This window comes from Triticum urartu, chromosome 4 (genome assembly GCF_003073215.2).
Source record: "Triticum urartu cultivar G1812 chromosome 4, Tu2.1, whole genome shotgun sequence".
Classification (NCBI taxonomy): domain Eukaryota; kingdom Viridiplantae; phylum Streptophyta; class Magnoliopsida; order Poales; family Poaceae; genus Triticum; species Triticum urartu.
Genome location: NC_053025.1, coordinates 106082312 through 106107065, shown reverse-complemented (window position 1 = coordinate 106107065; position 24754 = coordinate 106082312). Strand labels below are relative to the sequence as shown.

The 24754-nt window shown below is 46.2% G+C and overlaps 4 protein-coding genes across 7 annotated transcripts; 2 read left to right on the top strand and 2 right to left on the bottom strand.

Annotated features, from left to right (window-relative positions):
- The first annotated feature begins 637 nt into the window (after window positions 1-637).
- Window positions 638-2427, top strand: LOC125550909 (protein ROH1-like). Its single transcript, XM_048714026.1, has one exon. It carries the CDS (start codon window positions 798-800, stop codon window positions 2025-2027), a length of 1230 nt encoding a protein of 409 aa, XP_048569983.1. The 5' UTR covers window positions 638-797; the 3' UTR covers window positions 2028-2427.
- Window positions 2428-4385: 1958 nt separating this feature from the next.
- Window positions 4386-19339, bottom strand: LOC125550907. Of its 4 annotated transcripts, none has more exons than XM_048714021.1 (14): window positions 19201-19339; window positions 13003-13088; window positions 12139-12293; window positions 11994-12058; window positions 11659-11845; window positions 6890-7153; window positions 6666-6799; window positions 6339-6528; window positions 6197-6256; window positions 5867-6118; window positions 5526-5784; window positions 5252-5457; window positions 5076-5126; window positions 4386-4958 (listed from the first exon to the last, which is right to left on the bottom strand). In XM_048714021.1, the coding sequence occupies exons 2-14, from the start codon at window positions 13076-13078 to the stop codon at window positions 4668-4670; spliced, it is 2190 nt and encodes a 729-aa protein (XP_048569978.1). In that variant the 5' UTR covers window positions 13079-13088; window positions 19201-19339; the 3' UTR covers window positions 4386-4667. The 4 variants fall into 4 exon arrangements, with proteins under 4 accessions (XP_048569978.1, XP_048569980.1, XP_048569977.1 ...); XM_048714023.1 differs by having other exon boundaries at window positions 12139-12306; window positions 19201-19217; XM_048714020.1 differs by lacking the exon at window positions 19201-19339 and adding an exon at window positions 13545-13755.
- LOC125550906 lies at window positions 13851-18994 on the top strand. Its single transcript, XM_048714019.1, has 3 exons — window positions 13851-14364; window positions 15283-17107; window positions 18112-18994. Exons 1-3 carry the CDS (start codon window positions 13884-13886, stop codon window positions 18800-18802), a joined length of 2997 nt encoding a protein of 998 aa, XP_048569976.1. The 5' UTR covers window positions 13851-13883; the 3' UTR covers window positions 18803-18994.
- Window positions 18838-21729, bottom strand: LOC125550908. The gene is made up of 8 exons (XM_048714025.1): window positions 21369-21729; window positions 21178-21276; window positions 20875-21034; window positions 20583-20762; window positions 20352-20486; window positions 19682-19764; window positions 19485-19578; window positions 18838-19390 (listed from the first exon to the last, which is right to left on the bottom strand). The coding sequence occupies exons 1-8, from the start codon at window positions 21707-21709 to the stop codon at window positions 19304-19306; spliced, it is 1179 nt and encodes a 392-aa protein (XP_048569982.1). The 5' UTR covers window positions 21710-21729; the 3' UTR covers window positions 18838-19303.
- Between the last annotated feature and the right edge of the window lie 3025 nt (window positions 21730-24754).

Genomic DNA, 24754 nt, shown 5'->3' with positions numbered 1-24754 from the left:
ACGGTATTAGTTATGTGTTGTTCGGTGCCGACATTTTGGAGGGACGAATCTAACTACAAGCATGAAGCTCCTTTTCGACCAAATGATCTTTTCTACTTGCGTCGATCTTCAAGCCGTATAACAGATGTTTCATGTTTGATCCAATTTCCCCATAACTTGGATCAAATTTTGTTCTTAGTTCTCTGAATGAGCTTCGTAGCTCCATCAAGGTTCCTCAAAAACATTGCAGGTCGGTATGAGCATCATATGTGGCGATTTGAACACTATTTCTTGAATACTTGACAAATTTCTGCCTAAAGTCAAGCACCATTTCCTTGCAAAAATCATTGAAGCTAGTATTGGCCGAACCTTTCAAATCAAAATAAAACAAAATCAAGCATCGTCCACTTGAAAAGGAACTTGTCCGTAATTACTAATCTTTAGAAGGACCATCTGCAAAAAGGGTCAAATAGAGCTAAACAAAAACCAGAGACATTCCAATTCCAAAAGAATATCACCACCTGCAAAAAAGACCAGAGGCCACCATTAAACTAATTCAACAGGTGCAAGGGATTAGTAGCCGGGAACCCTTCCCTAACCCCAAAATCATCAATCAGTAAACTAATCGCCCCCCTAAGCACAACCCCATACATATATACGCGCACACCTACACCCATCAGCGACACCACACCGCACCTCATCGCAAATCCAAAACAAAACGTCTCCGCCGACGACCCGCACCCGATAGCCGCCCCCTTCTCCGCGGCCCGCTTCGCCTTCTCCGGCGAGAAACCCCCACACCGGTCTCACCGGCGGCCATGCCGGCTACGGACTACCAGGGCTCCTCCTCCTCCCACTCCCACTCCCCGTTCGCCTCCTTCGGCCGCTCGCTGCTGTCCCGGAGCCGGGACACCCCGGCGTCCCCCGCCATGCTCCCGTCCGGCGGGGAGGCCGAGGTCGAGGCGTTCCAGCGCCACGTGGCCGTCAGCCTCGCGGAGCTGAGGGACGGGGAGGATTTCCTCTCTGTCCCGTGGATCCGGCGGCTCCTCGAGGCGTTCCTGCTGTGCCAGGAGGAGTTTCGGGCGGTCGTGGCCGAGGCGCGGCGCCGCGGCGGCGGAGGCGCGCTGGCGGAGAGGCTGGTGGGGGAGTACCACGAGCGCGCGGTGAAGGCGCTTGACGTGTGCAACGCCGCCCGCGACGGGGTTGACCAGGTCCGGCGCTGGGTGCGGCTCGCCGGCATCGCGGCGTCCGTGCTGCTCGCCCCCGACGAGATCCACGAGGGCCAGCTCCGCCGCGCGAGGAAGGCGCTGTCCGACCTCTCGATCCTCCTCGTCGACGACGCGGCCGCCGCCGGGGGCGGGGGCGGCGTCGCCTCCTTCCTCGCCTCCCACCGCAACCGCTCCTTCGGCCGCGGGAGCCGCGCGTCCCCGTCTCGCGCGTCCTCCGCCTCTTCCTCGTCCTCCTCCTCCTCGCACTTCCGCTCGCTCTCGTGGAGCGTGTCCCGCACCTGGTCGGCGTCGCGGCAGCTGCAGGCCATCGGGGCCGGCCTGGCCGCGCCGCGCGCGCACGAGGCGGGCCTCGCCGCGCCCGTCTACGCAATGGGGTGCCTGCTGCACCTCGCCTCGTGGGCGCTCGTCGCGGCCGTCCCGTGCCCGGACCGCGCCGCGGCGCTCCAAGCGCACCACCTCCCCGCCGCGCCGCCGCGCGGGGCGTTCGCGTGGGCGCCGCCGCTCCTGACGCTCCAGGACCGGCTCACCGAGGAGGGGAAGCGCAAGGACAGGCGCAATTCCTGCGGCCTCCTCAAGGAAATCCACGCGCTCGAGAAGTGCGCGCAGAGGCTCGCCGAGGCGATCGACGCGGCGCCCATCCCGCTCACCGGAGAGAGGGAGGCCGCGGTGCGGGAGGCCGCCGCGGAGCTCGCCGCCGTGTGCAGCGCCATGAAGGACGGCCTGGAGCCGCTGGAGAGGCAGGTCCGGGAGGTGTTCCACCGCATTGTGCGCAGCCGCATGGAGGGCCTCGACTCGCCGATGCCCAACGCCGCCGACTGAACCATCATCAAGAATCCGCATTTTGGCCGCGCGCTGCGGCGACGGCGATAGGTAGCTCCTCTCCCGTCCGTGGTTTTTGATCACCCGTGATCTGTCTCGCAGTCAGCAGTAGTATAAGTTTAAAATGTGTATCGTTCTGTAAAGGAAAGGGGAAAGGGAAGGAACCATCTTTCTGCAAAGATTTATTCCTTCTTCTCATGTTTTGATGCTGCATTTGGTGTGTATCATCAGATTTTTTGTTAGTCGTCTAGGACGTGCGCGCGCGGCTAATTCTTGAGTTACTTGCGTCTGTGAGCTCTCTGCGACTGCGAGGTCGCTTGCTCTGATCTTAGAATGTCATAGAAAAGAGGGGAAAATGGAAAAAAAATACTGGAGTGATTAGCTTCTGTGTTGTTCTTGACTCTATAATGTCCACATTCTCATTTTTGGTGTCATCTGGAACATTTTCAGTTTGAACATTAGCTTAAGGCGTTGGTACTCTTTGTCCCGAGATATGCCGCAGTTAAAAATGTCCCCGCAAAAAAATTGTCTCCAATTATGGATTATTTCCCAGTTCTCTATATGATCAAGATTATTGCCCAGTTCTCTATATGTGGATTGTTTGTCTGCTTATCAGGAGTAAAAAGAGCATCTGAGGATAAAATTCCCACCATGTATAGTACAGTATATAGCTTTTACAATTACTAATAAAGCAGTCTGCAGAGTGACAAATCGGCAAGAGACAATAGCATGGAATGGCTTATGAACAAGAGCTCTCTTTTTTCGAGTTGGTATGATCAAGGGCTACAAAGTACTCCCTCCGTCCCATAAATAATGTAAGACATTTTATCAAACTAACAAAGCTTGCAAAAACATCGTACATTATGGGACGGAGGACGGAGGGAGTATATAGCAACAGATCACGGCTTATGAACAAGAAATTGCAGAACAGAAAGCAATTCGACTGAATCCAAATACCAAGTGCATGAAATGGCTTATGATCTCTTGACTGAATCTGAATGCATGTGTTCTTCTTTCCTTGTACAAAAGCTTCTTCTGTCAGGTATCCACCAACACCAACCTTTGATCAGGCCAAAAAGGTAAAGTGGTGCCACAAAGTTTAACCACTACTCCGTTTGCCTTCTACCACTAGTGTACCGCGGAAAAGTTAGTCCCTCCCAGGATGATATCCCGAGGTCACATGTTAATAACAACCTGATGCAGTACCAAGTGCATGCTCGTCTTGTAGTTCAGTCCTGCATTCAGCTGCACCCCTGTACACAGTACACGGTGTCTACTTTGGTAGATGTATCTGCCCTCCCCATATCATTTCAGTATTTCTCTCATAAAATCTTTGGTTTTGCGCTTAGTTCTGCTAGTTCACTTAACAAGTCCACGGGTGTTCTCACTAGTTTCTGATGAACAATGGAACAATCTTCTTCTTCTTCCCCTTTCTACCTACAAAATTCCACTAGTCCATGGAGCTGTCCTCAGAGTGACCGAACGGCTGTGGCGGCAGACAAGACAGCAATGTTCCTCTCAGAAAAGGGGTGTGATGGGTTTGAGAGCTCGGAACTGTCCTGTGTCCAGTGTAACCCCCCCTCCAAAGCACTTTTCTCGTTGCAGTAACAGCGGCACTAATCATCGCCATTTGCCATGATCCTGGCTGGGTTTTTGATGATTTGGTTCACCGGCCACATGCGGCTCCGTTACCCTTTCCACCGGCCCCTCCCCTGTTCACAAGGTGGTGTGATCGGGTTTCTGTCCTGCTCTGTTGTTGTGCGTGTGCATCATCATCGGTCAAGTACTAGCACTAGGAGTAGGAGGGGAGGCCCTGTGCAGTGTGTGCGTGTGAATGATGTCTGCTGGCTGGCTGCTGCCTGCTGCTGTGCTGCTGTGTGAGCGGGCTGTGACGGTGGCCCCGCCCGCATATTGCTGGGTTTCACTGTTGCGTCACTCAGGCGTCACGGTTACGTCGTTTGGTGGGATCCACCTGTCAGGCACAGGCGCATTTTTTTTGAGGGAATCTCAAACACAAGCACATGTGCGCTGGTATTTTTCTTCTTCTTCCTTGCAGCAGAACAGGCCGGGCTGGACTGTTTCACAGCTCGGCTCGGTGGTGGTGGTGGGAGCCTAGCTAGAGCAGCCTGATAGTTGGCCCATCTGGCCAGGCTGGGATGATTTTTTTTGTTTGGAAAACTGAACAAGGGTTCAATGAATGGAATTTCCCTTTGACATGAAAAAAAGAGACCAAGGGGCAAAATCAGATACCCCATAGGGCACCCTTACTTCACTTTTTTCCACATCTCTCATTAAAGAGGCCCCCCCCCCCCCCCCCCCTGAAGGGGCGAAACATCATAGGTTATATCCCAGATATTAGCAATTTTTCTCTATAAATGGTCAAAGTTAAACAAGTTTAAATTAGGACAAAGCTAGAACTTCAAATAATTTGAAAAGGAGGGAGTATTAGCCAGTATCCCAAGCGTCCCGTACTTTGCTTGTCATGCCTCTTTTCTAAGAACATGAACTCCCACTAGTGTAGAACATCTTACATTTCCATCGGCTGTCAACTACTAAGTCATTTCAGTATGGCCATGTGAATTTTCGCTTACAGAATGGAGGTGGCGCCCTCGTCCCCAGCCTACGGTACACCCTCATTCATCACAGGAACAATTCCGGGAAGGACCACATGATGAACCTGGCATACATGTCATTCTCCAGGAACTCGACGTGTGCAGCCCTACCGACAAAGGAGTTGAGGTCCCGTCGTTGTGTGGACTGGTCGAAGTTCACGTCGCAGCGCATGAACACCCGCGTCTCGGAGGTGGGTGCACGGATCTGGTCCAGGCAATTGTTGAGCATCTCCGTGAACACCTGCCCCTTCTTCGAGCTATCTGACGACGAGGCCGGGCAGAGGTCGATTCTTGCTGAATGGTATGGGACGTAACCATCCTAGCACAGGAAGATTGTGACCAGATTTATGAGTAAACCTTCTGGATATCTAATAGAATGAGTAAAACCATCCTGGCATTCGAAAGGAAGGGCAGGCATGCTGGTCATATTAAGCACCTGCGGTGAAGACACCAAAATGATGTTTTTGAAGTTCTCCAGTGTCTTGAGCTGAAAAAGGATAGGGAAGTAGGCGCATACACCAAATTAGGAAGTTGGCCTATCGTCCTAGTTCTACTTCTAGCTATAGAAAACATCTAATTCTAGCATGAGGTTGATAGATTTAATCGATGTACCTTGCAGAGCTTGTAAAAAAATGTATTCTGGGGGTCTTGCTCATCGGTGAAAGTGAGCTGATGCATGCATTGCAGTCCCTTGAGTCTCTTCATAAGCCAGAGGCCAGAGTTGAACAACGAATTTGAGCTGTACCAGTAACCTAAATGAGGCCCTGATATCGACATGTATGTGTGGAGGTTTTTCAAAAACGGCTGCAACTTGGGTTCTGTTGAATGGAAATTGATTAGCCACATGCAGCGGTCTGTTTGGAGGAATTTCCCAGGTTGAAAATACCTGATAGTGCGCTTCTGATGATGACGTTCCCAATGGAGTGTCCGACAAAACTAAGCCTCAATTCTCTGCAGCCTCCATGCCTTGAATACTTATCCAATTTGTTCTTTAGGAATGAGACTACTTCATTAGCAAGCCTTCTACCCATTTCTTTAAAATCTCCATATGTTCTATCTTCGTTTGTCTCGGACAATAGACACTCAGCTCCAGGATCACGCAAAAGCCATTGGTTTCTAATGAGACAAAGATCCAGATGATGCCCCTGTTTTTTGACATCGGCAGAAGTTCAAAATAAATGTGTACTAATTAGATCCAAACCAACACATAAGTCCAAATAAACTTGCCTGAAATCCATGCACAAAAATGACAGCTCGTAAGACATGTCCAGCGTTTTTACCACCGCTAGGACTCCCCGCAAAAGAATCTCCTTGTAGGTTAGGTGGTACAGAAGTATTATACAGATCTGGAGCATTTGCCAACAAATCCTTGTTACAACCATGTTGTGGAACGACCATGACATGTTGTTCTATAAGAACAACAGGAACACGTGAAGGATTAGCATAGATATGCATATCTTGAACAGACCGTGCGTTAATCTGCAGTGGACTTCGCATTAGTCTCCTCTTATTAAGATAAGTGTTTCACTTACAGTTCCAACATCAACAAAGATTGACCTTCATTTGCGCAATACTTTTTCTGTGGAGTTCAGCTCGTGAAGAAGCATTCTGTACAGGCTACAAAAATATATGGAACCATAAAACAGTGACAAGCGTATCAAGCATACTTCGTTGTAAACAATCAAGAGAAGACAATTACATCATGATGCAACTTCTTTGAGCTGGAAACCCTCCGGAGTGAATGGCGAGGAGACGAACTGTCACCCATACCGTGCATGTAACGATGTGGAATCTCAATTTTTGAATGAACAATCCATATTGACCATTCTGATTTCCGATCAACATCCCAAATATCATGCAAGTAATCCAGTATCTTTAATTTATTTGTCCTGCAGGAGACCAACCATACTTTGGCTGAATAAGGAATGACATGAAATAATCTAAAATGTTAAGAAACATCTAACACATGAGAGCAATAGAAAATGCCCATCTTCTGAAGTAACATCAAGAAAGCAATTAACCTCACCTATGAAACTTCAGGAATCCACTCCATACAAGTGAAAGTTGGTCGCTCACTGTTTCAAATAATTCTAACAATTCTTCCTTGGAAAGAGTGTACAGCATAGCATCATTAGTGCTTTGAACCGCATCATCAGATCTCTGAAATACTTGGAAGATAATGTATCCAATCAGCAAAATTACCATATTTGCACTTTGTCAGTAGTCATCTTCAACAGAGAAATGAAGTACCTCTAGAAGATCTTGTAAAATGCCAAACTGCTGGCCAATGCACTTTGGGGTTACAGGGAGCCCATTAGTATAATTAGGAAAACTTGACTTTGTTGGGTGAACTGACTCGTATTTACCAAGTGTTAAATCAGCGCCATCCAAATCTTCAAGAGTTGTACCAATACCATTACTGATCCTCTTTACTTCCTCAAGCAACAGTTCTCTAGAAGATAATAATGCCTTCAGAATATCATATAACTTTGAGACTGAACCTTGCTTGAATGCCTGCATAATGAATGACACATTTTACTCACCAACTTGATGAGATGATTAGCAATAAAAGAAATAATTTATTCAGGGGCATGAAATAACATCAAGAAAGTAATTAACCTCACATTTATAACTTATATATATATATATATATATAGAGAGAGAGAGAGAGAGAGAGAGAAAGTCTATTAGTAGCCCAGGGTGAGAAATACTAATTCTTCACCCTGGTCGGTCGGCTGAGCCAGATCTTACGTCAGTGTCCAACGAAGTCGCCACGGTTTTAAGACTGTAAAAAGCCTACCGTCCCCCGCTGTAAAATTACATCGGGTTGAGGTAATTTTACCTTTTATGCGTTGATGTCTCGAACCCAGCCACCTCCCCGTCCTTTTCCGCTCTTTATTAAAAAAGAAAAGGAAAAAAGCTATGGACGGTTTCGACGGTGAACGGCGGCATGGTGCTCAGCGGGTTGACTTGGTCTTGGGCGGCGCCATCGTTGCTGTTGGCGGTGCAGACTCAGCGGCGCGGTGCTCGGTGGTAGTAGGTGGCATCGGCGGTGTGGTGAGTTCTTTGGGTTCCTCAGTGCCGGGCAACGCGGGGGCTAAATCGACTGCGACCGCTTCATGCTCAACAACGGCCACGACGTCACTGCTCCATCTCGCGGGCTACGGCGGCAGTGCTCCATCTAGCAGGCTATGGCGGCGTCACGGTGAGCTCTCCACACTCTGGTTCATTGCCAGGATTTATTCCCCGGTATTTCTCCTCCCATCCCCTCTCAATCGAGAATTCTAAATCAAGGAACTTAGGCACAATCCTGGTCACCACTTGCTGGTTGCGGCGGCTGCCATGGTGCTAGGTTTTGGCCTGTACACGTTTCAATTTGGGTGCACAAGTTTGAGTACGGCTTCGCCAGATTTGATAATGTGCATTCAGCGAAGACTGAACAAAAATTTGCATTGCCGTGGTGATCTGGCCTGCTTGGTACTGTCGAAAAATAGATGTTGGGGACAAATCAGGAAGAGCTTCTCTCCAGATCTGACCTATGGCCGCTTCCAGTCCTACTAATCTTCTATCTTCCATAAATAGAGCTACCAACGCTTTTGTGTCTAATGACTCCTTAGGTTCAGCGGCTTGTGTCTAATTACTCCTCAGTTTAGCATGCCCATATGCCGCATCTTTTGTCTGTCATGGTCCATCAAATGTTAGTTATTCAATTAACAAACAAGAGGTAATTAGTGTAATCATTATTAGATCTATGTAGGTTTCATGTCTCTGGGTCGTACCGACAGAATTGGGCAATAAAACATGGGCTGTAAGATAATTGGGTTCATATACTGATTTCGGGATATATATTAGCTTGAAGTGAACTTACAGCTAGTACTCAAATTTGGGTGCACAAGTTTAGCTCAAAGAAGATGAAGCAAACTTACAGCTAGTACTGAGATGAGAAGTATCTCGGGTCTGTAGGTGCAGAATCAGGTTGAATTATAATGGATTTTCCCATTTGAATTGGCTTTCAAAGATGAATTGTCACCAGATATAACTTGCCTTCTTATATTGCAGTTGATAAAACATATAGGGTAATTAGTATTACGTACTTCTATATTTCAGTCCACTTTGATTCTTGCTGATTTGTTCTAATTTCTGTTTTTAGAAAACAATGGTTTAACCATTGTTTTTTGTGTTCGTGTTGTAGCCTGCTGTGGCCTAAGGCGAGCTCAAGCCTGAATCCATTAGTTTAGATTGTATTACTTTTCTCATTTGAGATTATGTGGTCCAGTTTTAATTTGTGTTGCTCCAGACCTAGTATATGCAAGTTCTGCATCAGATCTCTGTTGTCAAAGGTAAATCTTCTAGCTGATGCATATTATGGGCTTACTACCCGTGCTGTTATCTCATAACTATTAGGCCCTGATTTCTGATAGAATTTTCCTCCATTCAGCCTTTTTTATTTCCTTCTGAAATACATTCAGCTTGTTTGGGAGGGTCTACTTATAAGCATTTGTCTATTAGAGGTTGATATTCCGAAGTTGCTTTTGCTGCAATACAATGTTGGCATGTAATGTGCTTAGCTATATTAATTACTAACCAATGACTAGATATGCAACGTTTCATGTAAAATAAAAGGAAAAACTTGGCTTACTTTCTGCATGTGTCCAAGGCATAATTTCTTATCCATCATAGAATGGATCTTTTTTCTTCTGGTCAAGCAAGGCATTTGTTGCTACCTGACTAGAATGCATACATCAACTATTTACTACTAAAACAGGAATCATTTATCGAGTTATTTCTACTGGAGCTTACCTCTTTATCATCTGTTTTGGCACATTTTTGAAACAAACATAATTGTATACATATTAATTTCCCAACCATTGGCTGTATAGGGATCCATATCAACCTCAGAACCATACCAAAGATCATTGCAATCACTGCGAGTCATGATGCTATATTTCCTTTTTTTTCTTAGGCTCCCATCCTTCTGTAACTATTTTTCTATTTGATGGATATTACTTGCTATGTGTAGTCGTTCCTTGGTTATTAACTATGTTTTGCCAAATGAGGAGTTTTTTTACCATGGGTTGCATTTGTTATGTTCTGTTTAGGAGTTCCTGTAAGAGCTGGTACCCAACAAACTATCGCTTTTGTTAAAGTAGGGATCAACCTTTTGTCAAAAATGGTTATCTACATTTTACAGTATATGCTTACTTGTTGTTCTATTCTTGTATTTAACACTCTGTAACTGCATTTTCTTAGGACTCCATTTTTTCCACTGTGGTGGGCGGTCGTCGATTCGCAATAGGCGGACCAGTCGTGCAACATCGTTGGTGGTCCTCAGTGTCAGGTTTCCTTCATTGTTGGCTTGCTTATTTGATGTGCTTTGCATCTCCTCCCTGCAACATGGTCAGCAACCAGGTCTTCGACAATGTTGCTCTCCGGTATCGCCCCCTCTTGATAAATTTGCAGTAGAATTTGTCTATTTTATACGCCCAATATGGTTATATTTAGTAAAGAAGTTTAGTTATCTGCCCATAAGTATGAATCTTTGTTGACTTGCAGCTTCTTTGCTATGGTTTATTTTTTGTTACTACGCATGTTATTTAGTAAAGAAGTTTATTTATTGGAATTTTTTGTTACTACACATGTTCTGTCGTCTTGCGTCCCCTTCGTAACTTATTGGAATTTATTATGTTCCTTTCAAAAAAAAGTTCAGTACAAATTACGTCATGGATGTAAATTATCATGTCAAGCTTTGAAGCTCATAATCTTACATCGTCGAACATGCAAAAAATTGTCATTTAAGCTCATAATTGTCATGAAGTTCAAATTGAGAGTTCAAATTCAAAATGTACTGAAGAAATAAAAAATGATTCCAGGAATTAATAAATGTTCCCCACCTGCAAACAGGTATAATATATACGAAATAATTTCAGAACAATGTTTTTGGAGATAATAACGTTCCAATATCTTCTGGACTACTAGTCATAGTGAATGGCACAATATAGATTTCATATTAAAAAATAGCTACAATTTAGGAACGCGGCCTTGTCATATTGGAAATTCAAGATTGCTTACTAATGCTGATTTTCTTCTTTTTTTTCCTCATCTAAACATGGGGGCGCGCACCCTTATCCAAAAAAAATCATGCAGTAATTTTATGGTGCAATCTCTCCTGTCCTCCTGGGCATTTTCAGCGCTTGGGATGGATTCTCTTGCCCCTAATTTTACTTCACGTGCAAACAATTTTACCTCACGCCCCTTGGTGCCTTCTGACTTTGTCCTCTAGTGTTACAGGAGCAAGACTAAGTTTAAAGAACGTAATCTTACCTCACAACCATTTTCCCTCCGATGGATGGTTCGGCTCTGTGCGTGGGATGGCTGGGGTGAGGAATAAGAATTCCTCACCCAGGGTGACGAATAGCGCGACAAATTCTACCCAGGGTGCAGAATAAGTTATTCTTCACCCGAGGTAATCTTACGATCATTTCCGAATTAAATTACGTTTGGAATTCAAATAGTTACATTTCGATTGATTCACTACGTAAAATTTGGCATAAGAAAATTAAAATATAGGTCATAATACAAGAAAATCTGCAGTTTATGTGTATTTTACACTATGTTTTTACGTTTGTAATTTTACATAACATAAAATATTTTTTACGACGATTATATATTTTCTTACGGTCTGTTTTTACGTCGGAAATAAGACAAAACTTACGGAACGTAAAATTACGGTGCATTGATGATAAAATAGAGGGGGGTGAAGAATAACTATTCCTCACCCAGGGTGACGAATAGCGCGACCCTATATATAGACACACACACACACACACACACATTTGGTATCTCTAAAATTTTATGCCAAACTTGTTAGAAGCATATTTCTGCTTTAGTTCTTTTTAGTATAAAAAAGGAAGAAAGCGGACATATGGTTTCTGTTATAGTAGCAGTCTCAGACAAGCTTGTGGAATAGACTAAGTGCCTAAAAATAATATTCAAGCTAAAAGCATCACAAACCTGTGTACCTTCAGTGACGATTTAGTCACGCCAGCTTTCAGGTACACTATATGTATGGTCAGATCAACAAGCACAGGGTGGAAAGTGTCAAAATGGACAGGACAATATGTGTGTAAACCCAGGAGTGCCCTATGTGGGATCCTAAATTCATGAACAGGGATCAAATACTGGTCATTTGAATCTTCAGTTTCAATCCTGTAATAGAGAAGAAAAGGAGAACATGCTTCAGTATTGATGCAGTCAGCCTGTGAAATGTTAGATGCACATGTACTCCACAATGAACAAACATGTCGAGAGCATGCAAAACAAGATCTAAAGAGATGGAAATAACATACACACTCACCTATTCCCCAATGTTGGAACAAATAGGAGCTCAAACTTCAACATAACTGAAGAAGTTGCTGGACCCTATAATAGACAAAGCTGAACAAATCAAACTATATACAAGACATGATTACATAAAAAAAAGAAACTTTATGAAACCCAACCTCATCTTGACTGTTGGGTATGTAGAAAGACACCATAAGTGATAGATAAATATCTTGTCTAGCATATTTAATTCTAAATGGCTGTGTATAGAAGCTGTTGTCGACATCATCTATTTTCCAAAAGCCACATGCACGCTTCGCACCAATATCAGTAGCTGCACAATCCACCTAGCATGTCATTATCTATTAGCCAAAAGATTGACAATTTCAAAGGATACTAGACAAAAGAATGTCCCAGCATGGAAAATCCAACCTAATATTTTTCTGCACCCTGAATTATTATTTTTTCTAACAGGCATCAAAATGCTCATTGCAGCACAACAAGCACGGGAACGACCAAAACTGAACAAACCAAAATTGCCTAAACTAACCAAAGAAAAAACAAGAGCTAAATTAGTAATGAATTGATTTAATTCAAGATAAAAATAGCAATGAACAGATCATTTAAAGTCAATGCAAGATGGCAAACAGCTGTTGCTTTAACATTACAAACTGGTCTACGTGTTGATCATAATAAGTAGAATAATCTGATTACGGTTACCAATACAAGGCAGGATTGAAGAACAATCACGCAGAACATACCTTCTCAACTCCCCCCCCCCCCCCCCCCCCCCCCCCCCCAACAATGGAACATACATATTTTCTATGATATATGTATCAGGCACAATAAATATTGGAAATGATTCATTTGAACAATCCCAAATCACAATGCCCCACCTAAGTAAGTCCTTTAGTTCTTGGCAGATAAATCATCAAGCACGAATTTAGACATTTATTTCCACGGTTCCACCCACACAGGATCATGCAAGAAATGTAAAGTGAGTACGGAAATTTCTTTTTCCAAGCCATGGGAGATGCAAGAACCTTCGTATTGTGCTACCCTGGCTGGCGACACCGGTGCCCTGCCGTCGTCCTGCTCCCACGCCGCACTAATCTTCATCCGGTACCATCTGCACGCAGACACAAGCAAATTTCAAAAGAAATAATCAAATTTCATAGCGTCCGCATGTTGGGGAAAAAGGGGCGGAAATTTGCAACGGATCGTTCTCCAAGAGGAATGGACAGAAGAACAAAATTAGAATGTGAAATTACCAAACAGGGTGTCGGAAAAATACAAAAATAAAATAAAATCGTACCAGATTACCAATCAGGGAACCAGCAGTGAAATTCCCCATAGAAATCTTCTTTAATATAGATGGTGCGCATGCTATATGTATTCTCGAAAAAGAATTCCGCATAGAAATGGTCACAGGAACGAAACATTCATCTGAAGGAAAATCGCATGCCAATCGTATCTCTATCTACCCGACAGAGGCTCAGGAAAATCCACATGCCGCCATTCAAGAATCAAGAAAAGAAGGAGCGCCAATGGAAGGAGGGAAGATGCACATGGCCCTTCTCGTTACCCTTGGTGGTACAGGTCGAGATTGTGGAAGCGGTCAATGTAGATGGCCACCTCGTGCGCCGTCTCCATCGCGCCCCGCGGCGGCCGGAGAAGGATCGGCCGGCGGCCGGCGGCTGGCGGCGTCGCGCGCACACCCGCTTCCACTACCAACGCCGGCGAAATCGCCTTTGCCGCTCCCCGCAGACCGCGCCGTGTGTGTGGGGGCCAACCCTTACGCGCTCTCGGCTCTCCTTCTTTCCTGAGCTTTTATCCCAATGGGCCTCTTCTACCTCCTCGTTCAGGAGGCCACTTTGGGCCCATATCAGTCTATCTTTCGGATCAACAACAGAGAGCCCAGCCCATGAAGCATTCGGCTTCATCCTTCTTAAGCCCTGGAGAAACCCCGCCGCCAGCAGTAGCCAGCCACCGCCTCCAGCTGCCCGTGGCGCCGCCGCGGCGAGCGATGCCGGTGATCACAGCCATGTATCAAGCGCTTCCGCGCCGCGAATACCCCCTCCTCGTCCTCCGCCTCCGGGGGCTTCGCGGGCTCAGCTCGCACTCGGGCGGCGGCGAGCGGTGGAGGGGGCAGCCCCAGCAGCAGCAGCAGCAGCAGGAGGAAAGCAAGGAGGTCAAGGTGTCGGTGTGGTGGGACTTCCAGAAGTGCCAGCTTCCGCCCGACGCCAACCCCTGCCGCGTGGCCCCGCGCGTCACGGCCGCGCTGCGCGCCGCCGGCATCCGGGGCCCCGTCGAGATCACCGCCTTCGGCGATGTTTTCGTGCTCCCCCGCCCCGTCCAGGAGGTCCTCGCGGCCACCGGCGTCGCGTTCTCGCACGTCCCCACCAGTTGCGTCCTCCACCTCCGCCAGCCACCATTTCCTTACTCGCCTACTGTCATTGTTTGGGTTTTCTATCACACGAATTGGGAATGTTATTACCTTATATGCCTCAGAATGCATTGCAGAAATGTCCGTCTGTTTTTATGCTGTTGCCTAGGTTGCATGTAGTTGGGCACAGTGGGGTGTTATGGGATTGGAAATTTGCTACAAGTTGCATTAATTGGTGTATGAATGCTGAAAATGAAAGCAGATTCTAGATGATACTCCCTCCGTCCCGCCATTTAAGAGCATTTTTGCTGGAGGGAGTACTTCGTTTTGTATTTACCGGATTGATATTTGTGCTAAATGTACCTCGATCATTTCCAATATATCATTGTGAGGTATACTATTTTGTCGATGTTTAATAGGAACCGTTACACTTTCTTGTCTTCTTCTTCATAAAAATAGATAGAGGTTGCCCATTGGGGTCATCTCAGTTGACCTTAGAATTATTCGGGCTTTATCGGTGTCCTTCTTTATTAAGTTCTAGAAAAGTTGGGGTCACTAAAACATGAAAATTGCTCTATATGCAATAACTCATATGTATGTGTCATGTATACAAAAAAAAAGCTGTTTAAACAGTCTATTTGTGGTCTTTGGAGAAATTTTACCCAACACAACTGGTAAATAAGTAGATGGACAGTGTAGGGAAGCCTGCTCGCTTATCTACTGTTATGGTGTTATAAGGCTATTTTGGTGAGTGCATATTACTGAATTTCAATTCTCAGCTAGTCTCGGAGTATTTCTAGTCTTCAACTCTTCTTTTGTCGCTTCAAGTTAAATGGGACTCAGTTCTGTATTTTTTTTTCTTAATGTTGCATGTAGTTTTTACTTATCTTGCGCTGCTGTTTGATCGTATGGTACTAATAATACTGACTTTGTATAGGTGGAAAGGATGGTTCTGACAGATCATTCATTGCTGATCTTGTCTATTGGATTGCTCAGAACCCTCCACCAGCCCATTTCTTCCTTATATCTGGGGATAAACACTTTGCAAATATTCTGCATCGCCTTCGGATGAGCAATTACAACATACTGCTAGCCTGTCCCACTACTGAGCCCAGCATTCTGTGCAGTGCAGCAACAATTATGTGGCCGTGGGAAGCTTTGATTAAAGGGGAGGGGTTTACTCGGAAACATTTTAACCAGCCTCCTGATGGTTTGTCCTGTTCTTGGTATGGTAATTACAGGGGAGCTCTTGATGACCCCTTCCAGAAAGCAGAACCAAAGCACTCCGGAAATGTATCATTGCAAACCAAGAAGCCAGAGAAGCTACCTATAGTCTCCAGATCTGCGGTCAACGGGCCTGATTATGCCAACTTTATAGATCCTCTACCAGGTGATAGTCAACCCACTGTATTTGGTGAAAAAAGCTTTATGAGAATGAGTTCTCAGCAAAGTATTGGTGAGAGAAAATGCCTCATTGAGACTAAGAATGAGAAGCCACGATCATCCAGTGTCCCATCTTCTCCATCAGATATATTATCTTTAGAATCTTTAGAACAAAAGAAAATTCTGGTCGGTGATGACCCCTTCCTGCAAGGAGAATCCAAGCACTCCATGAATGTACCATTGCAGCCCAAGAAACCAGAGGAGACACCTAGAATCCCCAAATCTGTGGTCAACTGTATCAGGAGAGCACTAAACTCTTATCCTGGAGGGGTCAACGTTGAAGATCTTCTGAGAGAACTTAAAGAGAACACGTTGTTTATGTATAATGGATTATATGGCTTCAAAAACTTCAGTGCTCTTCTCCAAGCTATGCCTGATTATGTCAAATTTATAGATCCTTTACCAGGTGATAGTCAACCTGCCGTAGTTGGTGAAAAAAGCTTTAATAGATTTCCTTCTGCTCAAAGTAATGGTGAGGTAAAATGCCTCATTGAGACGAAGAATGAGAAGCCACCATCTTCTCCATCAGATATATTGTCTCCAGAACAAAGGAAAATTCCGATAGCTGATGCTCCATCTTCCCAGTGTGGTTTGTTATCTAGAGACCAAAGGAAAGCTCCACCCGTAGATTTTATTAAGCCATCTGAACCACCTGCGTGTCATATGGAAGCTGATATGGTGATCACTGCTGCAACTCCCTCCTCGGAGGCTCAAGGTACTACTGGTAAAAAAGGGCTACTTGAAAGGATTCAGATACTATGGACTGGTCCCAAGACCATTAAGCCCCAGGTCCATCCATCTCATGATGCTACTTTTTCTGAAGGGTCCAGTGATGTAACAAGCCAGGAAGGGCAACATAACAGACGTTTGAGAAAGGCCATGAAGAATTGTTCCACAACTGACAGTCCTGATGTGAATGGTCCTGATAACAGTTCAGCAGGCAGCACTAGTTTGTCAAATGACCTGTCTAATAACTGTTCTGAAACAGATGTCAAGGGGGGTTTTGCAAATACAAAGAATCACTCTGGCGAAACAGTCAAAATCAGCAAGCCTGAAAAGATACGAGGTTCTGGAGAAAGCAACAAAGGAATATTTAGCTGGGCAGCAAGGTGGTGGTCAGCTGGAAAATCAGATAAAAAAGATAATCAAAATCGTGATGGAACAAGGAAAGATTTGGACAAAGGATGTTCATTTGTTAACAGTGCAAGTGGACAGCAAGTAGGAGTTGAAATGTTTGAAAAATCTTACTTCTGGGATGCACTACAGCAATATCTTTTAACCCATCATGGAGCAAAACTTGTTTCAGAAGCAAAGGCAAGGTAAATGTATCTTTCCTGCTTCTCCTTTTATTTCTTATATCTACCCAACATCAATGTTTGTGACATTGGCTTCAGATTTAATAAGTAGTAGCAAATTCCGACCTATCACAGATAATATAACCTGGATTAACAATACTAGCTCTTTGGTTAAGAACCAGTTGTAGATCTGTAACTGAAATGAGAACAAAAGCTTGATGTCCGGAAAACTATGGGGTCGCATTTTTGCTTGCAAGCTGATCCCATGGCACCTTCTAGGATATTGTGCAATTTTGTAGAAAAACACAGAAACTTAATCATGCACCCAGAAACATGACGAGAAGACTGAGCATAAGGTGCATAGTGGTAGTGTTTTGCTCATATTGAGTGGATTCTTTTGTTCATGAACCCGAGCTGATCCCTTTTTCTGTTCTCCAACTTGTTTGAAGATCAATATGCTAGTCTGAATATCCTGATTACTAGTAACCAATAAGCTTCATTGTGGTTGTCATATCTGGAGTGACAAACAGTGCAGTGCTCAGTGGATGATCCATCATACTGTATTACAAGCAAATGTCTTGCTCGTAAGCGTTAACAGAAACATATCACCTGTGGAAGCACCAAAATATAATATGAAATTGCATGGTGTATTGCCTGCCTGGTGATGTTGCTGGGTCGTGTAGATAAAAAATCAATGTATTTTAAAATTACTTTCTTTTCCTTAAAATAAAACAATACTTTCCTTGTCTGCTCATGATTTCATGATGTATATTGTTCTTATTGACACGAATCAAATAAGGATGATATTTCCTGAACTGGGTATGATATCTATATGCTTGTGAAACACTGAAACATATATAGTCCAGGTCCAAACTTATTATATTCATCGAGTTACAGTACAGTTATTCCAGCTCATGCAATTCCCATCCTATGGTGGACAAGGACTTGTCTGACATGTAATGTGAAATAATCTATGGACCGATTGTTTAGAAAGTACTATTACTCAGATAGTTGCTTATTTTTGGCAGGGAGGAGTTGGCACATGGACTGCAGAAAGGCTGTTCGCTTCTCAAAGGCCTTGACGAGAGACATATCCATCAGTTAGTACAGCTGTTGATCTCTGAGAAGAAATGGATCAAGGAGTGTAGGTCGGAAACTTTTCATTTCCAACTTACGCTGCCTCAGAGAGGAACATGTGCTCCATTATATTCCTGTAAACCAGAAGGGTCAAGTTCTCTTGCAAATGGAAGCACAACCATATCAAGTAAGTTGTTCCCTGCAAGAAACGGAAACAGCCAGGCCAGCTGCAAGGGCAATGAAGACCAAGGTAATGTCGATGACTTTGCCTGGGAAGAGCTTGGTCCTGTGTCCAGTGCTGGTGATCCTCATCCAGAAACTGATAAAGTGGTGCGCTATCACCCTCCCACCTCGTCAGATGATGAGTTTTCTGATGGTGAAATTCATGCGATAGATGAACAAGCAGGAAAAGATTCGGATGCTGAATTTTCCGAGGATGAAAATCATACAGCTAGCCAACAAGCAAGAAGAGACCCATCACGGAGCTCGCTCGTCGAAATTATTGCCTCGTGGGAAACACAAACAGGCAAGGATGATGGTTCACCGCCAAGAAATTTCAAGGCGGAATGCTCTCGATCGAATAAACATTATCGTCAGTGTTATCGTCCTTCGACCAAGCAGCAGCAGCAGCAACACTCGTGATATCAAGTCAGCACTGGTGCTTTGCAAGTAGTATAAAATAAAATGCTGTCACAATTGAACATTATTATTTTGTGTTCTCTCATTTCTTTTTCATTGTCATTATTAACATCAACACGTTTGTGGTATGCACTAGATGATGGCCTTTTGTAATTATGCTAAACGTATAAAACCATAGAATATTTTCATGGCAAATATCTCTAATTTGCATGTCTATATAGAGGATTTGGTCGCTGATTACACAATCAGACCAATTGCGCTGCTTGCGATCATCTATGCTTCTACACCCAGCCCTACCAATTAGGGGAGTCGTGTGCATCAACATCTGATCTTAAACAGCTTCAGGCTTAACAAATCTTGCCCTAGATCGCTCCCACTCCATTCAAAGGATACAGTCTCACCTTCCAACATCAGCTGCTCATTTTTCACATCTTCGTCGCAACTAGACATGCATGCATGTTACGATATGGTACACCAGATTGCCATCCAGCATTCCATGCCGGTTCATGTGTTCTCCCTAATCCAGGCGTTGAACTCGTCCATCCTTAGTGCGAAAGAACTTGAGCTCGCCTTTCCACCTCCGCCATATGCCTAAATTTCAAACGGCATGGTGTGGTATGAACAGCTAAACTACTAAAAGACTAAAACCATGCTGGTTTACAGAGACAATAAGAGAAACACGCACCTTGGCGATCTCTGCTGTGTTGGTTGAATTGTCTGTAGTCCTCAAGCAGATCTTCAGCAGTCCACGTTGCATAAAGACCACTGCCCCAATTGGTCTACCAAGTGAAACAAAGCGTTCATGAAAAATCACTGAAACAACGCTAACCACACACAATTTCTGTGTCCATGTGCTCTGAAACTTGCAAACAAAGTTTGTACCTTAATCCGGCGCCAGCACTCATCTTGCTCAACTCCAAGCCGATTTCGTGGCTCAGCTTTGAATCCCCGTCGGCTCTGATTGCCTAATAGTAAATAAAGCATGTAATGTTATAACATAAGATTTCTTTCAACGGTACAAACACAACAGGTTTCAGATGTAAAATTGTGGATGGCAAGGCCACCAAAAAACTCTTGATTTTGTTTTATTAGCCAACTAATATCTGCTATCAAACTCTCGGGACTGGGTCCATTAATGCCCAAGCATGAAACCAAGTTTGCAGCAATACTGCAGGCAGATAAGTGCATGAGAATCAAAGAATGCTCTTAAGCATAAATAAGTTTGCATCAAATGGCAGCTTTGAACTATGAGGTTAATCATTGATTTCAAGCGAGAAACTATGAGGTTCACATGTCTTTGAACTATAGATAGTCTTTAGTTTAACTAAACAATAAAGGAAAAATGGCCCAGAGTATTTTGCCTTTGAACTAGACTTAATGTAGCCCATACCATTAATGTGAGAGCAGTCCTGGATGCACATATTACATGCTTGTGCTAAAGAAATCTAAGGACGCTCCAGTAAAGAAAAAATAGGTGCTATGCGGCTACCACTATCAAAAGGTACATCAAGGATAATAACTATAATAATGCAAGAGCATTATTTTCACTTACAAGGCATTCACCATATAGCCCTTGTCCGAGGTAAATCTTGAAAGGATTGTGTATGAGCTTCCTTGCAGCCTCTAGACGATTTTGAGCTAATGAATTCCCTCTAGCAAGCAGATCGCTAACATCAAGTTGCATTAGCTGTTTGGAGTGCCAACAAAATGGTGATTGACCATGCCATCCTCAGGGATACACAAAAGAAGCTTATAAGCATGATTGCAGCGGGTAGACCTTCACCTGCTCAAAAACATGAGGATTACTGACACAATTTAACTTTGCACGCTCATCCCTGAGAGCTGTATGAAATGCTCTGCTATCGGGCAGCTGCCATTGCCGCAGATCAGCATCCTCTACATATTTGACAACATTTGAAACCCGCTCCTCATCTTCTTGGCCCAACAGATTCTCACATGTCTCCTGGATGAGAAAAGAACAACCTCATGTTCTTATTTCCCAAATGACGCGATACAATGAACAGGAACATATCCCAAAAAAAGAGAACAGGAATGGAATGACTCGTCCTACTCACGGAATCAGGGTTTTCCGATGTAAGCTTATTGGAGAAATAGTCTAATACAGCTCGGGCGCTACTTTTTGCCGTGTCGATGCGGATGTCAAGGTTAGTTGGGCATCGACCCATCTGTGGGATCCTTGCCAGTGTGCTTTGCCGGTGATCAAATGCCACCACACTGCATCATTGGAAATGGTATGTCACGAGGTTTCTTATGTATATCAGTGCATACACTCCACTTCAAATTTTGTAGTCAAGATAAAAAGAAGAAGAAAATTCAGTTGCAGACTTGCTGAGATTTCTGCAACTTGTTGAACGCACCTGGGGATGAATCGAGAGAGCTCCAACGCAAAATTCCTTGGCCCGATGAAATCCAAAAGATAGCAAGAATGGAACCCGGCACCCTTGAAGTCCTCCGCTCTGCTTGTTCCAAGCCAGTGCGAAACAGACAAGCATAATCAATTGGAGGCCAACGCAATGAGGGAACGGTGAGACGCAAGTGAGAGGGAGACCTGAAGGGCTCGACGGAGGAAAAGGGGAGGACGAGGAGGCGCCGGCCGAGGCGGCGGTGGAAGAGGTCAGCGGCGAGCGCGGAGTAGGCGCCGGCGAAGGTGGGGTAGTTGTAGAGCGCGAGGTGGGCGGGGCCCGCCTGGTCCTCGGAGGAGGCCTTGGATGGGTGGGAGTGTGAGAGGATGGCTTCAAGGGAGGCCGCCGAGCGGAAGGCTCGCCGGAGAGAGGACGCCGCCGGCGAGGAGACGCCACGCAGGAGGCAGGGGAGGCGGAGCATTATGGTGGATGGGCTTGGTGACCCCGAAAGCGCGAACTCGCTGCCCTTGTACAGATGGGCCGGCATGGATTAGCCCACCGCAGTGGTGTGAAATGTTCTTCTTTTGTGCCATTCTCGGGGGCATCTCCAAGGGCAAATCAGCTCCCTCAACACTATACTAAAAAAATTCCATTTTTAATTTTTTTAACAGAAATTTAGACGAATTCGATATATTACATGCAAACTAATGAAATTTAACGAGTTTGATATGTATTCATCGCACCAGCTTCAAAATAAACCTAAACTAAACTAAAACTATACAGAATAATAGACGATGACCTCACGAGGATGATCTCATGGGGATGACCTAAGGCCACCGAATGCCTCCGTCATCGTCACTGTCGCCATTGTCAATGTCACACCAATTGTGGAAGGCACCCTAGCTGCCGTGGCCACGACGCACTCACGGCACATCAGCTCCGCCTCCTCCTCAACCTTGCATTGACTTGCCTTAGTCATGAGGCATAACTCACGCTCCGACTCGGCAGTCCAACACGGAGGAGCTGCTCGCTAAGCTGGTGTCGGTCTCTTTGGTGATCTTGGATCGGTCGAGGGCCCAGGCTCCGTGAGCATGGGGTTTGCGAGGATGTGTGGCGTCGTCGTCTTGGCAAGCGTTGCTGGATGCGCTAGCCCTCCAACGAGGATGACATGTTTCATGACCTGTCGTCCCCTAGATAGTACTCGATGCGGGGGCACGACTTCAGAGGGGTTGGGTGCCATTTGGAATGGGGGCCACAAGGTCGGGGTGGTGAGCGCTGGAGCCTGGCACGGCGTCTGATCTGGACACCATTGTTTTTCGACGGGGATAATGCCTGCATCGGATCCTGGTTGGCTAACAAGTTCCATAGCGCTAGTGGGAATTGAAGTTGCCGCATGCACTCTTCATCCTTCGTCGTGGGCTGGAGTGGTTGCTCTTGGTCCAAGTCCTTGGCTTCGATCTTCTCTCAATCGACATTGTCGTCCTCATTGTCAATTGACTACTCCTTCACGATGAATGAAGCGGTGGAGGACTCCAACCCAGACGACCTGCGGCCAAGTGAGTCCACAGAGACATGGTGTCTTTGTGTCGACGCCGATTGGATTTAGAGCTTCTCACGGATCTGGTGCTGCGACATGGTAGTAGCTGGTCGAAAAGGTAGTCATCGAGCCGCCTCCACACCCGGATCCACTCCTTCCCCTTCTCTATGATCTTCTTTCCCGTCGCAGCGGCCGGTGGCAGTGTGGTGGGTGGTGATTGGTGGCTACGGTTTTGGGAGGGAAGTGAAGTGAGTGAGCCGGGGGAGGGGGCTGTCAAGCCAACGTGGCGGACATCCGGACTCCCCTATTCCATCCCTTGATTTAGGGTGAACAAGGGGATTTCGACGTTCAAACCGCTTCGATCCAACATTTAAGGCGGAGTAGGGGTCCAAGTTGAAAATTCTCTCAAATCCATGACTCCACGGGTCCGATTATGAAGTTTTTTCTCAAACCGCCCGCATCCGTTTGGATCCAACGGACCAAATGTGTGTGTGTGTGGGGGGGGGGCTTTGCGGGTGTACGGACCGCCAAGCACACGCCTGACAACCTCAATCCACCCAAAACACTCTCCCTCGCTCACGCCCATTCCTAGACCGAAGCATTTTGTATATCATTCATGTCGGCCCAGAGCGGACATGACCTTTCACTGGAGCCGACATTGAAGCGACATGCCGACCGAGAGCGGCGCCCACTCCAGGCATCTTCGCTCCGCATTAAAACCTCATATGTCCGCCCGCCTACCTCCATTAGGACAGAGCGTGTGCTGAGGAACCTACTCTGGCGCCCGAGCGCCACACGTCCGTCTGCATGCTGGCTGACATGAAACACCCCGCCTCTTGGCGCCTGACATCCACCCGCTATTTAAATGTGGCCAGGCGTCGGCAACAGCCGCACCACACCTCCCCTCTCATCTCCTCTTTGCAGCACCCACGCCATGGCCTCGAGCTCCAAAGCACCGTGGGATGGCCTCTTTGGCGAGCAGAAGAAGGAACTCTCCGACATTGCAACTAGCTGGTGGCCCGATGAGCCAGCTGGATACAAGCTAGCTTGCTGGCAAGCTCTTCGGAGTTGGAGCCACAACCATCGCCAGGTCGTCCTCACTTGTCTAGGCTAGCCAATGACGCCACCCACCAAATCCGTCGCGAGCAATGTCGGCAACGCGTCTGGTAGACAGAGAAAGAAGCCATATCCGTGGAGTAGACCTGGCCATGGGCAGCCCGGCCTGACCCGAAAAAGCCCGACCCGGCCCGGCCCGGCCCGACGCTGCTCCCGGGCCGGGCTCGGGCCTAGATTTTGAGCCCGGTGGCCTGGCCAGGCTGGGCCCGGGCCTATCATTTTTGCAGTTTTCTGAAGGGGCCCGGCCCGAGGCCCGGCGGGCTTTTGCATGTTCGGGCCGGGCTTGGGCCCAAAAACTAGGCCCGATGGCCGAGCTGGGCCGGGCTCGGGCCCAGGTTTTTTGGCTCGGGCTTGGCTAGGCCCGGCCCGAAGCTCGGCCCGGCCCGAGGTTTGGCCAGGTATACCGTGGAGGTTGACACAGTGCCAGAGGAATTTGATGTTGGGAATCGTTGCATGGAAAACAAAAAAAATTATACACACACGTAATGATCTATCCAAGGACATGCATAGCGACGAGGGTGAGAGTGTGTCTACGTACCCTCATAGACCGTAAGCGGAAGCGTTTCTCAACGCGGTTGATGTAGTCGAACTTCTTCGCGCTTCAACCGATCAAGTACCGAACGCACGACACCTCCGCGTTCTACACACGTTCAGCTCAGTGATGTCCCTCGCCTTCTTGATCCAGCAAGACATCGAGGTAATAGATGAGTTTGTTAGCACGATGACGTGGTGACCGTGATGGTGAAGTGATCCTCACAGGGCTTTGCCTAAGCACTACGAAAATGTGACCGGGGATGTAAACGATGGAGGGGGGGCGCCGCACACGGCTAAACAATTGTCTGGGGCGTGCTAGGCGCCCCCCCCCCACACACACACATATATATATATATAGGGGGGACGGGGGAGGGGAGAGGCCAGGAGGCGCCCCAAGTAGGACCG

Bases quoted from the DNA above. Each gene is read 5' to 3' on its own strand.
- LOC125550906 (XM_048714019.1), top strand. From the start codon at position 13,884: ATGAAGCATTCGGCTTCATCCTTCTTAAGCCCTGGAGAAACCCCGCCG. The intron at 14,365-15,282 runs GTTGCGTCCTCC...GACTTTGTATAG, and splicing joins GTTCTCGCACGTCCCCACCA to GTGGAAAGGATGGTTCTGAC. The intron at 17,108-18,111 runs GTAAATGTATCT...TATTTTTGGCAG, and splicing joins GTTTCAGAAGCAAAGGCAAG to GGAGGAGTTGGCACATGGAC.
- LOC125550908 (XM_048714025.1), bottom strand. From the start codon at position 21,709: ATGCCGGCCCATCTGTACAAGGGCAGCGAGTTCGCGCTTTCGGGGTCA. The intron at 21,277-21,368 runs GTCTCCCTCTCA...TGGAACAAGCAG, and splicing joins TCCTCCGTCGAGCCCTTCAG to AGCGGAGGACTTCAAGGGTG. The intron at 19,391-19,484 runs GTGCGTGTTTCT...TTTGAAATTTAG, and splicing joins ACACAGCAGAGATCGCCAAG to GCATATGGCGGAGGTGGAAA.
- LOC125550907 (XM_048714020.1), bottom strand. From the start codon at position 13,612: ATGGAGACGGCGCACGAGGTGGCCATCTACATTGACCGCTTCCACAAT. The intron at 6,257-6,338 runs GTAATTGTCTTC...ATATTTTTGTAG, and splicing joins CAAAGAAGTTGCATCATGAT to CCTGTACAGAATGCTTCTTC. The intron at 5,127-5,251 runs GTACATCGATTA...ATCCTTTTTCAG, and splicing joins TTTTTTACAAGCTCTGCAAG to CTCAAGACACTGGAGAACTT.
- LOC125550909 (XM_048714026.1), top strand. From the start codon at position 798: ATGCCGGCTACGGACTACCAGGGCTCCTCCTCCTCCCACTCCCACTCC.